Genomic DNA, 22,762 nt, shown 5'->3' with positions numbered 1-22,762 from the left:
AGAATCATCTCCTTTCGGGCAAGTGGGTCTTTTTTTCTCCATCGTTACTCAGGTGGCTGTCCCCCACTAAGGACAACAACACACGCTCTCACTTTAGAAAAGGGAACCGGAAAAGCACCCATTTGAACCAACCCATTCTGAACACTTTTCGACGTGCTTTTAGAAATGTTAAGTAGCCTGGCTACCTCACCTGCAGAGGAAACGCTCCCCTGTGCATCGGGCGTCAGGCACCTGGGTCGGGCCGGCTAAACCTCCACGTCCACCCCCATCCACACACCAGTCCGTGCTCACTCGGAAACTCTTTGAAGATGAAAGGCAGTTAGCAAACCGGGCGTGAGGGTTTCTCATCTCCTGATGCCCGCCGGCGAGGAATCCGCTCCACGCCATCTTCCAAGCGGGGCTCAGGGCCTCCACATGCCACGGTGGCCATTTCCCTGCCTCACCACCTCCCTGACCTCATTGTGCTGGTGGGGAAACTGAGGCAGGCAGGATCAAGGACGCCTGGCCTCAGGCCAGTCTGAGTAAGGGGTAAAGGAGGAGCCAGAGGGCACAGGACTTCCCTTTCAAATGGCCGGGAGGCTGCGTCAACACACCTTGTGGGTCCAAGTCACCTCCTCTCCTCCTGCTGGTGAGGGTGTGGACACACACTGTCAAAGAAATGTTGCATTAATTCCTAAAACAAGCCAAAACTTCACCCAGAAAAGTTAAAATATCAATACAGCGCAGCGGTTAAGAGAATGGGATTCCAAATTAGGCAGATCTGCATTGCGACCCCGTAGTCAATGCTGGGCAACTCCGAGTGGGTAACTTCACATCTCTGAGGCTCAGCCCTCTCCTGCAAGGGGGCGGGGTGGGACCTGGTCACCGAGGAGGCGTGAGGATTAAGGAGTGAGTTCGAGGGCAGCGCTTACACAGTGCCCACACCTGTGAGTCTATAGAACGTGCTGGCTACCCTTGCTATTAGTGTTGTAGTTACATCCTCCCTGGTGGCTCAGTTTTTCTGCAGTCGTGCTGTGTAGACACTGCCTCAGTCCTGAGGCAAGATAACTCCCAGCCCCCACGCTCCGCTGGGCACACAGCCCTTTGGGGGTGCTCCAGGAGAGAAGTCCTCCCACTTCCGCGATCCTCTTTGCTCCTGTCAGGACAAAGAAGCCTGGTGTCTGGTGACAAGAATGCAGGTGAGAGCCGAGGAGGGCACCCCTGTCGTCCCACTCAGCCAGCGCCCAGGGGCCGCCTTATGGAGGCACACACCCGGAGTGGGGGGCAGGGCTGGGCGTGCTCCTCAGCCCACCCTGAGATCCTGGAAAACTACCGCTGGCTTCCTTCCGCAAATCCATTCCCGAAAGGAGCTCCCCGACTCAGGGCCGGAGGACCAGTGCACGCAGCACGTCAAAACCAGATTAATAAACCACTTGCACAATTTGAGAGGGAAAAAACTAATGAGATTTATTTTTAATTAGTCCCTGAACTTTCATGCCTCCAAGTTTTCACGAGTGAGGTTGCTTATTACATTTCTCTACGATGGTCATTCCTGAAACAATGGGCACCTCCCAGGAAAGCCAACACACAGGAGAGCCGCCCAAGGGAAGCAGCCCGGGGTCCCGCAGCCAAGGCATGGGTGTTACACCTGTCTGGGGCTTAGGTGGGGAACACACATCCCTCCAGCCTTTCAGGAATTGAGCAGCACCTGCCTACCTCCTGTGCACAGAACAGACACCCTGGACCCTGGAGACTATCCCCAAGGCAGGGCTGGCAGAGGGGCAGTGAGGGAAAGGATGGAGCGCATTTGGGGGCAGCCGGTAATTAAACGATTGGCTAGCCTTGGTCAGGGGTGACCTAGGGGACATCCCTGCCTCCCATTGCATGCTAGGACTAAACGTTTGCTGATGCATCTCTGTGATGGTTAATTTTTTGGGGGTGAAGGTGAGGAAGATTGGCCCTGCGCTAACATCTGTGCCCATCTTCCTCTATTTTTTTATATGTGGGATGCCTGCCACAGCATGGCTTGATAAGCCGTGTGTGGGTCTGTGCCCAGGATCCAAACCTGTGAACCCTGGGCTGCAGAAGTAGAGTGCATGAACTTAACCACTACACCACCCGGCTGGCCCCAGTGTGATGGTTAATTTTAAGTATCAATTTGACTAGGCCGCGAGATGCCCAGACAATTGGTTCAATGTTGTTCTGGGTGTGTCTGTGAAGGTGTTTCTGGATGAGATTAACATTTGAATTGGTAGACTAAAGCAGATAGTCCTCCCCAGGTAGGTGGGCCTCATCTAATCCGTCGGGGGTCTGAAGAGTACGAAAGGCCGAGTAAGGGAGAATTCGCTCTCCCCACCTGACTGTCAAGCTGGGATCTGTGTCCTCTCCTGGCTTCGGACTTGGATTCAGACTGAGACTTACACCCTCGGCTCTCTTGGGTCTCCAGCATGCCGAATGCAAATCTTGGTACTTCTTAGCCTCCGTAATTGAGACAGTTCGTATAGATATACATACTGTTTCTCTGGAGAGCCCTACTACCAGCTGCTCTCTGAGTCCGCACTGACTGGCTCTGCAGTGTCTCTAGAAGACAAATGGCACATGTCCGGCGATGGGGTCCTGACCAGCCCAAGGTAATGTTTCAAATGGGAGAGAAGTTCGGCCTCCCCAGGGTGGCCAGCCATCAACGTCTGCCCTGCAGGAGCCAGGGTGGGGCGGCCTCTAGGATCTGAGGGTCACTGGGGACTCCCGGGGTCCTCCAGGTGCCCCCTGCAGTCCCACACAGATCTGGCTGGAGCTGAGGGGGGAGCAGAGGAGTTCCCGCTACCTGCAGGCTCCCCCAGCGCCCAGGTGTTCAGAGCACCCTGCCCGGTGCATCTGCTCAGCGCCGCTCTAACAGACAGGTGTTCGGCGAAGAAGAGTGGTAATTGAGTTAATGTAGTGGAGTTAAAAAAGGAAAGTGGTTTTTATCGGTTGACGTTATATGATCAAGATTTCTCAAAAAGATGGAGTAGGACAGAAAAATATGGAGAATGTAAAACCTCAGATCCTGGCTAATTAAAATATATTTATTAAACATTGGATTTTTAAATGTGCTCCTATGAGTCCATTAGAGAAAAACTTCAAAAGACGGCATCTTGGAAAACATATTCTGTTTCACAGACTGCCGTCCTCTGGCCATGTCACTTAGAAATACAGACACACGGAGAGGTGCTCCCCACCCCTGGAGCCCCATGTGAACTCGTTTATTAGCAAATCACTTGATTTTGATTTTTAATTACTCATGTAATCTACACTTTTGCATTGTCATAATGGATGTTTACTTTGGTGATTTATAACATGTAACACTTTCTGTTCTATTTAAACGCACAAGTGTAAGCATTTTCCAACTTCTTTGTTCTTTGATAAAAAGGAAATTGATCTTTATCTGGTTATCATTCCGCCTTTTAAACACTGCAAATGCTGTTTCCGAGGGGGCTGGTGGTGTGATGTTTCCATGGCTTCTTTCATTTTCTCCCTTATTCTGGGAAGTTTCCAGAATGCCTCTGTCCACGGCCCTGGCTTGCTTTTCTGTGTCTCCAAAGACTATTGGTCACAAACGTCAGAAGTTTGTGAAGCAGAAGTTTGGGAAAAATTATCTTTCTAAAACTTCCAAAAGCAGTACCCATTTGCTTCCACCCGGGTTCAGCAGGACTTCTGCCAGCTGTGGTCCTAATTTACCCAGAAACATTCCGTGGAGTGCCCACTCTTACCCACAGGCCAGCCGGTGGGGGTCGGGGCCCACAGGGTCGGCAGAGCTCCTGGTTGGGAAGCATTGCCCTTTCTTTCCTGACCCACACTCCCTGGCAGGGCCGACCCCCCCACCTGGCAAACCTGGCCAGGGGCCTGTGTCTACATTAAAGAAAAGGGCGGTATCTTAGGACACCCCTGGCCAGATCACCACACACCTGTGGACAACCCAATGCCGCGTGCCCTGGTGGACTGCCTCCCATGACCTGGCAGTCTGTGGTCCCCCCCTAACCACCACCACAACCCAAGGGGACCTGGCTCCAGTGTGTAGAGGTTGGGCGTTGGCACAATCTGAGAAAGCCCAATGTCTGAGCTGCCTCAGCCTGATCACTGAGAGACCTCACCGAGAAGGGGAGGCTGGCGCCAGTCTCTGAGGATGAGAAAGCAAGCCAAGCCACCTGTCTGGCAGAGATGTGTGAAGATCCTGAGGCAGGAACTCAGGGACCCTTACCGAGCTCCTGGGGAGGGGGTTCTTCCATCTGCAACCAGGCATCTAGCATTTGCAGCCTGGCTGCCATGCCGTGGCTTCTGAAGGGTCTATGTGTTCAGGTTGCCTTTCCAGAAGGACCACACTTCCCCTGGGGGAAGGGGCCACCCTCCCCACTGCACTGGGCCCCTCTGTGCCGCCTGGCACAGGGCACGGCTTACAGGAGGAGGGCCACGCACTTAGTCTCGCATTCATTCTGTCAGTCCACCCTTCAAATACATTTATTGTGCCTCCCCTAGGTGTAAAGTGCTCTTTAAGCCCTGGGATTCTGGAAGTTCTAGCAGTTAAAAGGATGGACAATATTGCCCCCTCAGGTTCTACTTGGTGGGAGACAAACGATACATAAGGAGATGAACAACGGAACTAACAAGATCATTTCAGAAAGCGTTAAGTTTATGAAGAAAATAAAGCAGGAGCGAGTGTGAGGGATAACGTGGACACGATAGTCAGCATGGTCTCCCTGAAGAGGCCACACTGAAGCTAAGCCCCCAGTGGCCACCTGCAGGAAGCACGTCCCGGGGGGAGAGGTGGTGGGGACGAAGCTCCTGCTGCAGGAACAAGCAGTCTGCATCGGGGAGCAGGAAGAAGGCGGTGGGTGCAGAGAGACGGGAGGCTGAAGAAAGTGCACCATGGGATCAGAGCCCCCCCAGGACCTGGGAGGGGGATGGGAGCGGGGGCCTAATCTTAGGAGATCCCTCTTTAGCCTGGGAGGACTCCAGGAAAGAAGTGACCCAGGATGGGGAGAGCAGTGGCCCCACACAGCTGCGCCCCAGGCTATGAAGATAGCTGGAGGCCCACTGCCACCTGTCCTCAGGGCTCCTCTCCGTGTCAGGGAGATTTGCGGGCACCAGGTGAGGTTCCAGGTGAGGGGCTCCCCGTCTTTAACCGCACACTGCACCTAGGTACGCATGCACTAAATATCCTGCACAACCCTGAGCTTTATTGATTCCTGGGGAAATAGACCACAATTATTTTTGAAAATAGATGGCATATTTGTCTATCCTCTGAAGCAGCTCATACTCCCATAGATAAAGTGTCAGGAGAAAAATCAAAGAAAATGGAGGTGTCCATATCTCAGATAGATTTTCTTTTTGTATCGGCAACATTCAAACAACTAGCAGAAAACCTAAAAAGAACCATGACCGAGGGACAAGGCAGAGAGACGAAGAGAAGTCCTCTTACGAGGGGCTAGGGTGACGCCAAAGCAGGAGAAATGATGGAGTGGTCCAGCAGCCGTTTCCCCTTGTTTGGTTAAGAGCACCTCAATTTTCCTTTTGAGGAGACCAGCGGGGAGCCACCCATCCTCCATTCAGTGCGGTGTGAGGGGCTGTCTCCACCTGTCCCGTCCCAGATATGGGTATGTAACCATACCCCGAAGCCAGCCCACCCAGACTTCAGGGGAGCTGCGCTTTCCCTTTTACACTTGGGAGACCCTGAGCGGGGTTCCTGTCACCTGCACCTGAGAGATGCGGGTCGTTCAGAGTGTGGGAGCTGCTGTCTCAGTGCCTCGGAAGGAAGCCGGCAGCAAAGTCTCCTGGCGCCCCACACAGAGCACCCCCATCCCAGACCTGGACCACGGGAGAGCTCCTTCGACACACCCGGGTCTCATCTGGGAAGGTGATTGCGAAGTGAGGAAGCAGGACATTAGGGTCAGTTTGGACCCATACAGTGGTGTATAGACAGGCCCAGGGAGAACTCAGCACCAGTGAATAAGTCGGCGTGGACCGGAGACGGGCGCCGGGCAGTCCCGGCCTCCTGCTCTGAGCTGCGTCCCGCATCTCTCACCTGTGTGTATCCTCAGGTGGACCTTGAGGTGGTGGGATGTCCGGAAGGTTTTCCCACAGTACGGGCAGTCCTTCATGGCCGAGCCCAGGCTCCTGTCGCGGAGCAGCGCGGGCTGCTGGACGCCGGTGGATCTCCCAGCCTCCTCGCCGAAGTCTGCAGCGGAGGAGAAACGTTCTCACATCACTTCAGCACATGTCAGAAGTTGTTCGCACCAAAACTGCTAACACCACACAAAGTTAAACATGTCAATACTACACCTGTCTATTTCATTCTTTAAATCTGACAGAATGCTGACAATTCATGTATTTTCTTGTTATTCTCTTAAATTATTTCATCTTTCCTATCATCATTTTAAGCAGCATATGGTACCTTTATATTGAACTGAATTACACAAGAAAAGAAACAGCTGTGTCAGCAGCTGGTTTGATTTCTTCTTTTGCTTAGCTCCTATTAAATATTTTTTTTGGAAAGTTTAAAAATGTTAGTGTTTGTTGAATGTGATTAATTTATAATATGGACTAGCCAGAGAGTTTGCTATAGGATCGAAATCACATTTGCATTATATCAAGCAACAAACGAAAAAAACATGTCTCGGCTGAGTCCCTAAGACATGCAGACACACGGCTATTTCGGGACAGGAAAGAAAATTATCCAAAACTGATCATTTCTTCCTTGTAGAGTCTTGTATCCGTCACTAGCTGGTGTAATCTCATGAAAGGGAGAAGAAAAAGTATGGAAATGCAGTTCCGCAATTAGCCCATGATAAACATACAGTGACATTTGCAAAGTCATGTGCAGAAACTCAGCTGCAGAACTCCCATAAACTTAGACCACTGCAGTTAAATCTTCGTGCGGTGGCTTGAGAACTTCCTCTGTAAAGTATCAATACAAATTTTCCCTCCTGCTGTTATTTGTTATGTAACCCAAACCATTAGAAAATAGCATAAAATTTACATACGGCTGCCTTCTGCACAGAAATGATGGGACATAATAGTAAATAAAACTGTGAAAATATCTAGTGGTTGGAGGATACGTTATTGCAACACCCGAGGCCTGACATCACACTGACAAAGAGACGACATCAGGGGAGCAGGGCAGGAGCTGGGAATCTGCATCTCCGGGCAGGGCAGGCACGCGAGGCTTCTTCTCTGGACTCGATTTCTCCCTGCCTTGCAGGCCTCCCCGCACAGCTGCAGGCTGACCGCCTGGCACAGAACGGAAGGTCCTAAGGCTGGTGGGTTCTCGCCATGGCCTCCAGCCTGCCCTCTGGGCCTCACGGTAGATCCAGTAGGAGAACAAGGGGGAACTTCTGGGATAATGAGCAGACCTGTGAGTTCTGCAGAGAGCGGAATAAACAAGGTTTGGACCTTCTAAGCAATGGAAAACGCAAATTGCTTTCATTTTGCAACATCCGTTCCTAGTGTTCTCTAACAGCCAAAAGCGACAGCCTTACAGGCCATGAGCAAGACGAGCGCATGCGCACTCAGTTCTTATGTGGATGTTTGCTTTGAGCAGCCGTGGCAACCCTTTGGCTTGGAGCATCCTCTCTGCCTTTGGACTATGCAGGACGATATCGTCACCCTGGAAAAGCTCTTCAAAGGCTCACTTTTCATCTTATTCTCCCAACTCTTCCAACCCTCCTTGGAAGAGCTGTTCAAAGGCTCTAATTGCCCAGCATTTTTTTTCCTCATAATTTTGAGAGACTGACTTTTTGGGAGGACTGAGTTCACCCACATCTGGAACTCACCCTGCGTAGACCTAAGTTTGTGGTTGCCCATACGAATGTGGGAACGTGACCAAAGATGGCTATTGATAAGGGCAAACAGGCACAAGAGCGTGTTGCAACGTCACAGCAGACAAGTGCCCCACATGCAGCCACAGCAAGGCACTCCACACTGCAGGTGAGTCCACCAGGGGCTGCGACCACTTCTGTCTTAAAGAGCCAGTTTGCCCACAGCCCAGGAGAACAATGGCCAGGTGCCAGTTCCAAGTCAACTGCATCCTAGGTTAAACAGCTGGAATGCCGTCTCCTAACCACCTTCTCGCCCCCACCAGCCCCAACCTCAGCATGTTGCCTGTGTCCTCCCGCCATTAATCAGCTTTCATTTTGTGGGGTCATGAGGTCAGCCGAAAACAATAATGAGCCTGATTATAACGCTGCCTGAGAGTTCCCCACAACGTAGTTAAGACAGCCTGTTCAAGGGAGGAGGCCAAAGCTGTCAATGCCAATCATCGCAGCACTCAGTGCCCTGGAGGTTGGCTTCAGGACAGAGGTGGGCGGGCGTGGACTCTGACTTCACATTGTCGCAGGGCCACCAGCTCCCTGACCTGCACCAGCGTGCCTTCCCCGGCTCTTCCTTCAAGGACCCACTGTGATCAGCAGCAGTGGGCTGTCCAACAGAAGCGAACAGAGAGAGTGAGGACGCACCCCGCTCTCTCTCCATGAGTCCTTGCCCAGGGCGTGCTGTGGACAGACACACGGACGAGGCGGCGCTCCTCGCCGCTGTGGAAGGCTTTACGGGAGCTGGGGTGAGCTGCGTCTCGCTGCATGTCGCTCCAAGTGATGGCCTGGATCTGTTTTCCTTTTATCTTTCTATCTTGGATATGTGTGGCCCAATAAAAAGAATAAATTTGTAAGATAAACAGCTTTCTTTGCAGATTTAAGAGTCTAATTTTCACTTTACACAAAAATGGATTTTTTTTCTGGAGGGCCAGAGGCCTATGGCGTTTACTCTTAGACTAATCCAACTAGAAAAACAAACTCTGAGCAACGATGAAGGGGAATTGTGGGTGGTCCCAGGAAATGTCCAAGAGGCTGCAAGCCAAGCACAGGGAAGGCTGAGGGAGCTCCAGTCGCCTGGCCCACACTCCCGGGCGTGCGTGTGAGTCGCGCTGCGCCTGGGCAGGGAGCAGCGGCCAGCACAGCGCCCTCCATTTGGCCCAGACCCACCGAGAACTCCAGAGGCTCGCTCAGAGGGAGAGACCGGCTACCCTTGGCTTCCACCCCACCAGACTGTGAAAGCTGGCCACTGCCCTCCTGCAGCACTCCCCAGGATGGAGGCCTGAGGCTTTGCCTGCATCCCACACGGCCAGCAGGCAAAACCATCAGTGGTCCTGCTTACAGACAGACCAGCTCTTCCTCAGCCCCCCAGGAAACAGGCAGCAGAAAGGAAGGAGCATTACAAAAATTACGTTTGTGGTCCTTTGTCAGACTGTTTGTGGAGTGGTTTGAGCTTTATTTTAAATTTCCTTTTCCTACGACCTGCAATATTTCTTCCCTCAGATCAGACACTTTCTGTAAGTGTGATGGGTAGAAGGAGGTGCCTGTATGGACAGAGGCCAGCCTAAGACCTGTCATCTGCTTCTCCTTGCACATCCAGGAAAGGGGGGCAGCCCTACCAACGCTTAGAGACCGGGGTGTCCTGGCAGCCAGGGCATCTGGCTGCAGGCTGAGAAGCCATCTCCTTGCCTCAGCCTGGGAGTGCTCTGGCCTCATATGATGGGGAAACGGGGCTGAGAAATGACTCCTGGGATCCCTGATTCTTTTCCTGACCCCACTAAATAATATGGGATCTATTCTTCAGAAATGGATGTCTTGTATGGATGCAGGGAATAATATTTGAGAGGGACACAGGCCGCCCTTCTAGAGTTTCAGCCTAGAACCAGTGAATTATAATAGGTATCAAACGCTCTGCGAGCTTACTCCTGATCCTACAAGCTAAGAAAGAAGAAATGGACCCAATTATGATTTCCAGTTCTGTTTCCAGAAGCTGTTATTTGGAGGTGAGCAGACCTCAGACGCCTGACCTTCCTAATTCTGTCATCTCAAAGTCAGAAACCGTGCCTCCTACATTTCCATTTGCTTGTTCCAATCCTCTGGGTGTACAGCAAGGTGAACCCAGATCAAGATGACATGAAGGGGCGTGACCTTCCCTGCCAGAGGGAGGGGGAGGGAGGTCCCTCAGTGGTGGCTGAAGGAGGAGCCAGGGGGATTAAAAAAGGCCAAGGATCATGTTAGAATCTTCATCATCAGTTGGACAAAGAACCAGATGCTTAGAAAGGTAAAACAATTGTTCCACAGTTAAAGCCTGGACGCACGTAAGATGCGATCAGCAGCTGTCTGAGGCCGTCCCGAGGTTGGCTCTCCTGCTGTACACAGATACGATCTGATTTTGATTCAAGGTGCCTCATTACGCACTTTACATACATATATATATGTTTGGAATTTAAAAACTTGGTTTATGAAATCATTTTGTATTTTAAGTGTCGATTTTCCCCCAAGTCAGCTTTAAACACTGAGCTTCCTTGGTACATATTTAAAATAGGCTGTTTTGCCAAGAAGGCTGACTCAGGAGTCAGCAGGAGGAATCTCCTCCCTCAGGGTTCCTGATGCCTGGCTTCCCTTCACCTCCCGTCCTGGTTCCATCCGTCCAGGGGTCTGGACTTCCTGGGCCCTCCCCCAGGCCCAGCGCAGGCTGTCTTACCCACCGCCTCTTTGTGGCCTTTCATTCGCCAACCCTATCCTCATCTCAAGCCAAGGAACTGGGGCTGGGTCTTCGAGAGACAGGAGGAAACGACAATGAAAGGGATGGTAAGTGCTTCTAAATATTCCAGGTGCCCCTGCTTTTCCCAGCTTCCTTTGCCCTATGTTGAGACCAGGCGCAGAGACAGCAGGCCGCTGCTACCACCCCTTTCCTGTCCACGGCAACCTTGCCACACGAGGGTTGAGGTGGCAGAATCACAAAATGGAGGGCACCTGGGTCGCTGAGTCACCGATGGACAGGAGCCCACCCATGCCAGACTTTGCATGAATGAGAAAAAAATCTTGGTTCTGCTAAGCCACAGAGATTTGGAGAGCTGTCATTGTGGGCGGGGATCAGGAACCAACTGAGTCAGCCTTCTATTGGTGAGGACTTCTGGGTTTAAACTCATCTATCTTCCAGGTCGTCCTTTTAATTCAGAGAATGAGAGCGAGGACGAGAGCCAGGGAGAGGCCAACAGAGGCAGAGTGAGACAAAAAAGAGGAGGCACAGAGAGGTTTCTTTTTAAATTGTGCATGGATCCTCAGGTCCCACTTCTTCTTAACGCCAGGCAGCCTTACCCTTCATATACCCAAAAGTACATTTTGGAATGATTTCCATTAAAAAAAGAATCATAATGACGATGTTGACGATGACGATGATGATGATGATGAAGATCATGACGGTGATGACGGCAAATCCACACAGCGCGTGGAGAGTTACCCCAGCAGCCTCACATGACCGAGGCAGCCGTGTGTAGCCCTGAGCGTTGACTACTTCATGACTTAAACGCCATGGATTTCCATTTCTTTGGAACTTCTAGTATAACAGTGAATACACTTTCCTAGATGAGTCGTACCATTCATTCTGAAAGTCTGCCTTGTGCAAAGAGCACCTCAGAAGCACAGCTCTCACTTCATTAAGGAAGACAAAAACTATTTGTGGGGTCTAAGAGCGAGCAGGGCCCCAAAACATCACATCTTTAAAAAATGTCTTGGTCCACATACATCAGTGCTTTAAGATCTTTTCAGGGGAGGAGAAATAACTAACACCTTGGAGAAAGTCCAAAGGAATGGATCGTTCCTCTGAAAAGCTTAACACTTTCCCTTACTTTGAAAACTTTAAAATTAACAGACTCGAATAAATCAATGATTACTGTGGTGGAGATTCCTGGTTAAGTGAAGAGTTCCTTTTATTTTTAAAAATGATTTTAATTTAAAGATAAGCATACAAATTACAACAGTGCTGCAAACAATTCTACTTAACTCCTGGAAGACGTAACTCAGGCCTTGGGTCAGTATGAATTTGGTGTCTCTGTGGTTTCCTCAAAGTCCTCTGGTTTATGATGGCCATATATAGTCATGTTAAACAGTTAGGCATTAATATGGATTGGCGAAAGCATTTGTTTAAATAGAGAGCTGTCTTAGAAAAGGACGTCCACTTGGGAGAGGACAGCGGCCGGCTTCCCTCTGGCTTCCTGGCCTCGGGACTGGGCTGGGCTCACCAGCAAGGCCCAGGGCTCGTGGCTGGTCCGTCAGAGAGGTGGAAAGGTGGAACGTTCTCTATCGCTGCCTTTTCTCACCTTCGACCCAAACTCAAAGCTGTGCACAGCTCCATTTGCTTTTGGCAAGACAGGATTTCTGGAATCGGGGAAATAGGTTATTAAACGGCTAAAATTTGGAGAAAAAAAATATAAGATAGCAGGATCTCAAACAGCTTCTCTAAAGCAACATTTTGATGAGTTAAGTGAAAATGAATCAGAAACACACGGATTAAATTTCCCTTAAAATACACAAGGGCTTCAAAATGAAGTGCGGTGGGCCAAATGTGTTTCCGGTTTTCCCAAACCCAGAGTGCTTCCTAATTGTCGGGGAGGGTGCGGAAGCCCCTGCTGGAGACGGGGCCACACGTGGGCTCTCTTCCCTTTGGCACTGTGTGATGCTGCTGTTGACAACATCCTCTGTAATCCTTGGGTTGCCAGCTCTCCCAAGGCCCTAAGGGCCGGCTGTGGGCAGGCAGTTTTCATCCCCAGCATGAGGACTATGGCTGTGGAGGCAGCGGGCAAGATCTGGGATCACAGAATCGAGGTGGGACAAGGCACCTGGGGGGATGTGCCTCTCTGGGCTCTGCACGCTCCTCTCTTCCCTCTGGCCTGGTTGGCGATGGTGGGCTGGGACCCATCCTGGAGACCGTTGGGGTGAGCCAGCACAGAGCAGAATCACCTCTGACCTGGCCTGGGTGGGTAGAACCAGGCAGGAGAGTGAGTCTGGAGAGGGACGGCCCAGGGAACTGCCATCTCCTGGGAAAAGCCTGGTTAGTGCAGCGAAGGGACAGGCCACTTGTCCCATAGCTCTTTAGAATAACCCCAACTCCTTCTCATGGTCTCCAACCTCCTGGCTGCGTGGCCCCCACTGCTGCTCTGACCTCATCCTGACCAGACTGTCCTCCAGCCCCACCTCTGTGTTCTCCCTTGTCAAGCCCGCTTAGCTGGCTCCCAGCACGCTCCCTCTGGTTTCCTTCACAGCACCTCTCTCACCATCTGCAGACTCTAACTGACCCATGGGTTTGTCTGCTCGCTGCCTCTCCCCCGCCAGAACACAGGCTCCGCCAACAGGAGCCATTTACTGCTGGTTGGCGTCTATCCTCAGCACGTGGTGGGCACTCAGCCCACAGCCAGTGCACGACACATACTTTTTTTAAATTGTACATACTTTTTCCAATAAATAACAGACTCAGAGGAGGCAGGCAGACTGGAAGTCAGAGGCTCAGATCAGCTCCTGACTGCAAGGGGGAGCTGCTTCGAGTAGCCTGGGAGGAACTCCGCAGACACCAGCGAAATTCCAGAAATGCACCAGAGGGCTCGGCACCATCAGGGGCTGGAGTGTGAGGCCAGCAGGGTGGGCAGAAGGTCAGGGGAGCCCAGTGAGGCTTCCTGGAGGAGGTGGCCTCGGGTGTCTCCCAGCTGTCTCTCCACCCAGGTGGAAGGAACCACAAACACACAATCATCATCAGCAAGACTACAGTGCGCTTTCCAGAAGGTGGGGCGTGTTGCTGAGGCACCTTCTACAATCTCATTGCCCACTTCCTGGCTAAAAAGGAAAGTCTCACTGTCACGAGAAGAAACAGCCTCCCATACGCATAGGGTCTTTAATCAACAGAAGACTATAGTACAATAGATATTTTCAAAGTAATCCATGCCCCAATTACTATTGTAATTATTGCAAAATATTTGTTATGCCTTCCTTTTTTCATAATTTAAATTAAGTCCTCCTTTCTTTACAAGAAAAAACTACAGAAGTCTCTACTTTCAGTAAAGCATAAATTCCCAAAAGATTTCTACATAATTTATTTTCTCTGAAAAAAACTATAGCTTTTAAGATCCTCTTAAGATAATTTACAGCCCCCTCATTTACGGGTGGGGTTGGGGTGGGGAGAAGACCGGAGGAGATCTCTTTGATGGCCGGGTATGTTTCAAGGAATTCTTACCTAAATGACACTGAGAACAAGCTGGACCGATCTTTTTTGCAATGCGCTTGGTCAGTCGCCGTAACTTGCGGGGCCGAGGTTTCCCCCGGGAGTCACGCACACTGAAAGGACAGGGAGGGCTCGGCGATAACGCCTCCCCTGGAGACATGTTTTGCCATATTCTTTTTTAAACAAAGAAGACATCGTAAGCACCTTGCAATATCTTTCATTTAATCATTGGCAGAAGGCAAGTCCCTGATGAACGCTGGCCTGTGTCTTTCTTTTTAACCAGCTGAGTGATCCAAGCTTTTAATATAGCCGTTCCAATTATTGTAAAAGTCATCTAGCACCTTATAACCACAAATATTGACAGTTTATTGCACAACACATTCCTGACATTTGAAGGTCACACCATACATAATACATACTCTTTTATAAAAGTGTCTGGAACAAAGAGATACATGATAAGCAATTACTTCTCCCCGCTTGTACGTATGTACAGTTCGGGGCTGACTTGAGGTGGCGCGGGAAACACACACACCATTTTAAAGAATCTATTGAGGCAGCACGGAGGCACCCACGATGGATAATTATGGAATGGCTCATGGACGTGCTGCGGTCCGATCGGCTGGCCAGGCGTGGGGTCTGGGCAATTCTCCTCCTCCGAGTTTGGGTCACAATGCCACTTTGCCAGGGAGAGCCCTGCCTCACTTCACAATCGGATTTTCCCCCAAAGCCCCTAAGCATAACAGAGTCACAATATGCTCTTGTTTCCCAGATTGGTCTGCATGTGGCTGAAAGGAATTTTAAACATCCAGCAGGCCCGGTTCCGATGCACCTGCACCCGGAGCCTGCTGAGGTGCCCAGAGGGGTCCTGAGCACAGCTCTGCCACAGCCATGCTGTGCGTCCCCAGGGCTGTGGCATCCACAGAGACCTGTGGCACAGGGGTACCTGGCTGCCAGGCACAGGTGAAAGCAAAGTGGGAAGGGTGCTCCACCTCGGCTGAGGCCCAGGCCCTGCGGGATCCCCGGGGACGTTCTGAGGAGGAGGTCTGCCCACTGCCTCCCTCGCCCAAGGCCGCTCTGGCTCGCCCACTCGTCTTCCCGGCTTAAGTCTGACAACCTCAGTGGAAAGGTTTGCAGTCCAAAGCCTTCAGGTCAAAACCCAGTTCCACCAATTCTTAGAAGTGTAATTCTGGGCAAATTACATAAGCTCTCTGAGGTTCGGTTTCCTTATCTGCAAATGCGGAGAGTGGGGATAATTCATTTAGCACGGCGCCTGGTACAGGATATGCTCCAATTCACAGTAGCTGCTAACATAGTAGCTTTGAACAAGAACCTTGCCAAAGGGGCACGTTCCAGGCGGCTGGCATGGAGGCGGGGCAGAGACCTGTGACCACAGTGCTCCCGCTCCAGCGCCAAGCTGTGGACCAGGACACACGCGCAAAAGGTCCGGACTGAGGGGCACGTTCCTTTCCTGGAGAGTCCAAGTCGGAGTGGTTTCTCCAAGGCTCTGAAGACACAGGCGATTCTCCCAAGTTAACAGTGAGAAACAATTCGGGCTGCAAGTGAGCTCCCAGAGACGACAATCTTTAATCACAGATGAAGCGGCAAGTCGTTAGGATCTACACCGAACTCCCTTCCAAACGATGCTAATGGCTGCTGTTTGGAAAAAATACGTGTTTGTGTGTATGTAAATGCAAATAAACATACATGTATTTTAGAACTGCGCTAAAATAAATAACCGGCAAACTTTCAAGATAATCAAAAGCCCTTCCAAGAGTAATTTTAATTTGATTTCCAGAAGGAAAGCCCCTAAAATTTAAGACATGGGACCAAAATGATTTCTATAAAGATGACGTGTTTATTAGCATTAAATCCCAGGAAAAGGGGCTTCCTTATAAAGAGCACATTTTTGCATCTGAACAGCATGCATATTAGGATGTGTGTGTTTCTTTAAGAAGCTATTCTGTTTTAGAGGGTAGCGGGTAAGACAGGGCCCACGTGATCAGGAGGTTGCTATGGTAAATATGCATTTTTTATTGAAGAGTAAACAGTGGCAGAAAACAAGTGTCAATTGCCAGCTCTGAAGTTACTGCCATTTATGAGCTGCACTGACTTATCCAGACCTTTTAATTTGAGAACATTTATCAGATGAGTACTATCATTGGATCAAGATTTAAAATTTGTTTGAATAATTGCTGAACCTTTCAATACCTTGCAGTAATAAATACTTTAGTTGATATATAAAAATTAGCAAAAAAAAAAAAAATCTATCCAGCTTTGCCCGTCATGGCAGATAGATCTTCCCAGAGACCTGCTGCCTGACTGGTGGACCTCCAAAGGACAAAACCTTTGGCCCTGGCTCAGGCCACAGAGCAGAGGAGCCAAGGAAACAGCTGAGGCTATCCCACTGTCCATTGTCTCGGTACCTGCTGGATAAACAAAGCCAGAGCCGATGCCCTGGGGACTGGCCCTCCCGCCTCCCGTGGGGTGTCACTGTCCTGCAAGGCTGGTGCCCCAGGCTGCTGGAAGGGCGGTGGACCCTAGCCAACACACTGTGACGCTTTCAGTAAAGTTTTCACCGCTTTCCCCCTTGTAGAGGTTGGCAAGAGACTAATAGTTCTTAACAGGCAGCTTTGTTTTCCTCTGACATCCACGAGCGACCTTTCTCAATCACAAATCAGGCCGTGTTACAAACCTCAGATAGCTCCCGGGCACATCCTGAATGGGCCCTCAACCAGCTTCTCCCGCCAGGTGCAGAGTCTGGATTTTGTTCTTCTCTGACACTCGCTTTCCTTCCAGCTTGTACTTTGCACAGGACAAGGACATGATTCCTCCTCCTCCACTTCTGGCCCACGGGCGTCTGACCACTATTCACCCGACACATGCATGAATGAATGATGTGTGAATAAATGAACTGACCCTGGCTCCAGGCGGGACTAACTTCCTGGGTAGCAGCTTCGAACAGGAAGGTCAAGTCTGCTCATTCTTCCTTTGATCACAGATAAAAGTATCAAGTGTTGGCAAATTTCTCAAAGGGAACTTTCCAGGCTCTGAGAATTCCACAGACTAGTCCAAAGAAATCTTGACGAGGGACAAGGAACCAATTAAGCAAGATGAGTGTGTCCTCCACGGAGCCCTGGGAAAGAGGGGCAAGAACAGGCAGCTCCGTTGGCAGGGGAGGGGGCAGCAGCTGGATCCCAATGTCTGCAAGGCCCCCAGGCATGGGCAGAGACTGCCTGGCCTGAGGGACCAGCTGGGGCATGAGAACACCTCAGAACACAGAGAGCTGTTTCACTCCAAGATCTGAGTTCAAATCTCAATTCTGTAGTCCTGAGCAAACTGCTACAGCTTCATGAGCTTTAGTTTCCTTGTTTGTTAAACTGGATAATAATTGGATCATGGTAGTCCTCACAAAGGAATCTGTTGCATGAAATAGTGGGTTTGCAAGGCCCCAGTCCACCTTAAATCCTGCATAGGTATCATGGCGGAGTGGGAAAGTCACTGTCTCTGAGACAGCCAGCTCTGGGTTCTAAGCTGGCCCTGCCACTTCCAGCTATGTGTCTGTAAAAGCTTCCTAACCCAGCCCAGACTCCAAACGCTGTCTGTAAAGTGAGAACAGTGGTGCCTATCTGCAATCCCTTATGAAAACCAAGCGACATCGTGTGAGGAAAGGGCAGCTGGTGGATTCCCAACTGACCGTTCCCCTCCCCACCCGGGTCCAAGGTCCTCACAACACAGATGACCAGGACAAGCCAGGAGGTAATGCTTCATACACTGGCAATCACCACAGGAGCCCTTCACATGGTCAGCCCCTCCCGGACACACTCCAAGGAGGATTCCCATTGCCAAGCTGGGAAGATCATTTCCAATGCGCAAAGTGACACTAGCCCCCTGTGGCGGGAAACCCATGAACGAGGCCCCACTCACTTCCACATTTTCTAATCCCCAAATTATAGTTTATTTGGCACCTGTCCTCAAGGCACTCCCTAGACATGAGGGAGGGACTTCAAACATCTCTTTGAGATCAGTAAGTGGGGGGCAGGGAGGAAGCCCTGGGGGAAAGGTGGAGAACAGGGATGATAGGGAGAGAGAGAAGCACATGTTTTTGGCAGCTCAGGCCCTACCACCCTGTGTCCATCCATCCATGAGATGGGCAGTGTCAAATGTTGATGGGCAGCCTTACCTCTAAGCACCTCTGCAGAGCCCCCATCGATCCTGACATGTAGGCCACTGGCTCTTCAGTCCTGCATGCAAGGAGCCTACACCCCAGACACCCTCTGGCCAGGCCATTCCTTGTCCTGGGAAAGGGCACCCCAATGCTGAGGAAGAATTTTATTTTTTTATTTTATTTTTTTCCATTTTCTTCCCAAAGCACCCCCCCTCCCCCGTACATAGTTGTATACTCTTAGTTGTGGGTCCTTCTAGTTGTGGCATGTGGGATGCCTACTCAGCATGGCTTGATGAGCGGTGCCATGTCCGCGCCCAGGATTCGAACCGATGAAACACTGGGCCGCCGCAGCGGAGCACGCGAAGTTAACCACTTGGCCACGGGGCCAGCCCCCTGAGGAAGAATTTTAGAACAGTCCCATGGGTCCTGGGCAGTTTCTTGGGACTGTGATGTGATGTGAGCTGGGCGCTTTCCTGGTGATGGTTAGGTGGGCCATGGAGATTTGGGCTCTGGGTCTGTCCAGGGAATTCCCAGAACTTCACGAGAATCCAGAGCCAGCACTCCTGGCCCTCCAGAGGGGGAAAGGTGAGAACTTTCTCCCTGATGGACCTCGGCATCTCAACACTCACTGGTCCTTCTTCCTGAAACACAAACCCCAAACCTCAGCCCCACCACCTCCATCTTGCCTGCTTAATCCCACTCATTCTGGAGGGTTAAGCTCCAACGCTGCTTTCCCTGGGAGACGTTCTCTGACTTCCAGACTAAGGTGGGTCTGCCCTCATCACCCCCCACCATCCTTCATGACACCTCTCAGGGTTTGGTACTTTGTGCATGCGTGACACCTGCTTAATTTCTGTCTCTCCCACTAGCCTGTCTACTCTTAAGAGCTGGGATGGGGTCTATTTTTCCCACTCTTATGTCCCTAAAACCTCCTGGCACAGAGCGAGTGCTTGGTAAATCCTGTTGACTGACTGACTGAATGTGTGAATAAATGAATGAATGAATGAATGAATGAGTGAATGATGTGTTGGGGAGGCTAGGCAGCCATTCCATGCTAGCGTGATCGAAGGAGGCCATTTTTTCCTTCTAAGTTTTTCACTGGCCTCTGTTGACCTGCCCCTCATAACAGGGAGTGCAGGTGACCCGCTCTGTGAGGACAACTGCAGCCAGCTGTCACCAGATGAAAGGAAGACGCGGGGCTCTGGTCTCTGTGTAGCCTCAGTCTCCAGTCCCCAGGCGCTTCTCCTGAGACTCCAGGCTGCTCCTCCAGGCTCTCCTTGAGACGGTGCAGGGCTCCCACTGCCAGCGTCTGATTCCTTCAGAGGAGAACTTGGCTGGTGGCATGAGCCTCACCTGCCCCACTTGCAGCTCAAGACTGCTCACAGTTCCTCCCAGCGCAGGGCCCTTCCCACCCGCGCCTGCCCGGCCGACCCAACATCCATGCAGAGGCTGGCTTCTGGTCCACAGCAAGGCCGGCAGCTCTCGGGAGCCCTGCTGCAGATGCTGGGCTGGGGGCACAGGTGGGCCGCTCCTGGCAAACAGCATCTCAGGTGCAAGGAGAGGCTGGGCCGGTGCTGGCCCAGGCCCACTGCTGGCGCAGAGCAGAGCCCAGGCCCAGTGGCAGCACATCGGGCCATTGGTTCTGCCTTGGTATTTCTGCTGAGTTTCTGGGCCTGAGGAAAAAGTCTGTCCAGACATATGTTCTTGAGGGTGCCCCGCCAAACGGGTGCTCTGCGCGCACCACCAGAATGAGGGAGAATACTCTGCCTTTCCATCTGTGTGGTGCTCACTGGATGCTCCTCCCTCAGCCTGGAGCCCTGGCTCTTGCAGGCGCTCTCACGGCCCCCTCCCTCCGTTCTGGCCCCTCCCCAGCTCACCCCTAGGAGCCACCACCCCAGTACTTACTGCTCCTGCTCCCCTCCCAGTACATCTTTGGTCTGTCTGGTTTCCATGGCATCCCCAGCCTCAAGCAAGGTGCCTGGCACATAGTAGGCACTTTTTATTTTTTTGAATAAAGAACAACAATTTGACAAAGCGACACTACTTTCCCTGATTAGATAGTGGTGACTTTTCCTCTAATATGGAAAATCGCTCTCCCTTCCCTTTGGAAGCCCTTCCAGGCTGCTGTTCAAGGCAGGCTCACTCACAGAGTCCTGCGACGCTAATTTCTATCCCAGAACTGAGAGAGACAGCTAAATGTTGTAAGGTTATTCAAAACTCCTGCCCCTTCTCCCCTGACTTCTCCTTAGGGGAAAATTGCCCAGGAATACATTTCCTCATCTGTATGTTAAAGCACGGTTACAATCCACCTATCATGATTGCAATTTTGGGAATCAAAACGGAGATCCAAAACAGCAGTGTGATCTCCATTTTAGCCACATACATTATAATAAATTAAGTCACAGAGAGAGCTCTGCATTAACTGACTCTATCTCTTTAATACCTTATAGGAACACTGAAGCTGCCCTCCCTAGGAGCCCGGCGTGCCCTGCCTGCCGCCCGGGGCTGCCACGCGGGCGCTGTCCCCCACCTGGAAGGGCTGCTGACAGAGCCAGCTGCCAGATGATGGTGGCACCCGGTACCATGTGCTTGGAACTTTGACTGAATCACGCTTTGCATCATGCGTTCAAAACCACAGAGAGGCTCCCAGCCATCCTCGGCCAAGGGCAAGCAGAAGCCTCTGGAAAGAAGCAGGCAGTGTGCGCAGCATGCTGATGGAAGGGTCCTAGTCTGACACTTGTGGACACCTCACCTCGGGACTCAGACCAGGGAGGCAGAGGGGACACAAGTGTCCAGTAGCCAGTGACCTCACCCACGTCCCTCCCGGGCCCGGGCCTCTGTTCCCACTTCTGCAAATTGTCAGGGCAGCACTCTGACTGAGGTCACAAATGGTCACCACACAGGGCTTTCACTTGCCAAATTTGTTTTTAACATTTACAAATTCAGGGCATTTCACGTGTAGTCTCGATTTCCAGAAACTGTTCTCTCACAAGGCTGGGTCCACGGTCCTAAGGAGCAGTGGCTGTAGGGCTGGGCAGTGGGTGCTTCCTCCCCACCCGGCCGTTCCATCATCCTCACTACCTGGCTGCCACCCAGCCCGCAGGCATCACTCTGAATTTGCCATCTCAGTCGAGATGATCCTGGACACCCTTTCCACCTCTAAAGATGGCCACAATAACCTCAGTTGAGCAAATAAGGCAGAAGCCTCCAGACTAATTCTCATAATTATGATGGGTCTATTATTTCAAAGCCAGCAATGATTGTGGGGTCAGGTGCTCAGAGGAAGAGGGAGAGAAACATACTTTAAAGCGATAGCAAATATCCTTTGATTCTTTGCTATCATACAAATTGCATCCAGAAATGCTGAAACACGTGCTCACAACCTTAGTCAAATTTCAAAGAGGCTCAGCAGGAAGGGCAGTGATCAGAGAGAGAGGAGGAGAACCAAGAGCCATGTGATCTGAAGACCCTGTCCCGGGACTCAGCGGCGGGCCCAGCGGAGGGGACACTGACACCCCTCTCTGCTGCGCTGGCCTGGAGATCTCTCACTCACCATGCCTGACCTCCTCGTCTTCTCCAGGCGAGCTGTGCTCACCCTTCCCCCTTCGGCCCTGCAAGAGTCTCTGCCCAGCCTCACTCGTGCTCCCAGCACCCCTGCCCTCTGAGCTCTCTCTGGACATTTCTACACAATGACCTGCTGCTCCAGACTGCCCACTAATTTTTCTCATGTGTTTTGATTCCCGCCTGCTTACCAAGAGGACCCCGTGGGTCTGCCTGTCTCGTAATCACCGACAAAGCCGATGAAGGGCTGGCCCACAGAGTCACTCAATAAACACATGTTGGTTGACCTTTCCATTGTGAAAGACACTGTTATTATCTCCTCCAGGGCTTTCTTCGTAGGGCGTCCTCAAGGAGAAAGGCAGATCTGACCAAGAGACCGAAAACCCTTCAGACTTTCTGGCCTCATTTCCTGCTGGGTTGTGCCTCCAGTATTTGCTTGGTTGTGAGTCGATCCATCCAGCCAACAAGTATTCAGGGATGCTCACTCTGTGCCAGGCACAGGCGCAGGGCAGCCCGGAGCCGCACCCAGGAGCACTGTGGGGGACGACTCTCTGGGCTGACGTCTATATCATGTAGTGAGTGGCCCAGTTCTCTCCACGGTCCTCGTTTGTCTGCGAGAAGTTGGATCACAGCAAACACGTCGATGGAACCTGCTTCTCCTTTCTGCCCTCGCTCCTCTGGGGACAAGCTCTGGCCTGTGTAGGTTCTTTAGCTGGGTCACTTTCTGAATTATCTTCTTTCACTCCTGGGACTTTCTTTAAGGAGCAGAAGGGCAGGAAGCACTGGGCGTCTGCCTCACACCATCCCTGTGGATTTGTGGCTATGGGGCAGAGCCCAAGGAAGCCCCTCTGTTTTATCAACGGAGCCCAGAGGTGTCCCTCTGCTCCTGCGGCACTGGCTAACATCCTACTTTGTGTCAACAGCATGAGACATTTCCAACGAGGAGGACCACAGGCTGAGAGTTTCACCCTGAAGGAGTATGCGTGTGGGTGGGTAACATAAATA

General features: G+C 51.4%; 1 protein-coding gene across 28 annotated transcripts in view; it reads right to left on the bottom strand.

The window, feature by feature from the left end:
• The window catches only part of ZNF536 (zinc finger protein 536), a 420,129-nt gene that overhangs the window by 150,948 nt on the left and 246,419 nt on the right, over positions 1–22,762 (bottom strand). For 13 of the 28 annotated variants that reach the window (XM_070632485.1, XM_070632489.1, XM_070632503.1 and 10 more), the window contains one exon: positions 6,038–6,190. The exons of 6 other annotated variants lie outside the window; for them this stretch is intronic. In XM_070632485.1, coding sequence (XP_070488586.1) covers positions 6,038–6,190 — 153 coding nt within the window. Of the gene's footprint in view, positions 1–593; positions 648–6,037; positions 6,191–22,762 lie in introns of all 28 variants that reach the window. 9 more of the 28 variants (XR_011543678.1, XM_070632480.1, XM_070632493.1 and 6 more) reach the window with 1 other exon arrangement.

The sequence above is a fragment of the Equus przewalskii genome, chromosome 9 (assembly GCF_037783145.1).
Source record: "Equus przewalskii isolate Varuska chromosome 9, EquPr2, whole genome shotgun sequence".
NCBI classification, from domain to species: Eukaryota; Metazoa; Chordata; class Mammalia; order Perissodactyla; family Equidae; genus Equus; species Equus przewalskii.
Note: the sequence above shows the minus strand (reverse complement) of the source record. Positions and strands in the feature narration are given on the sequence as shown.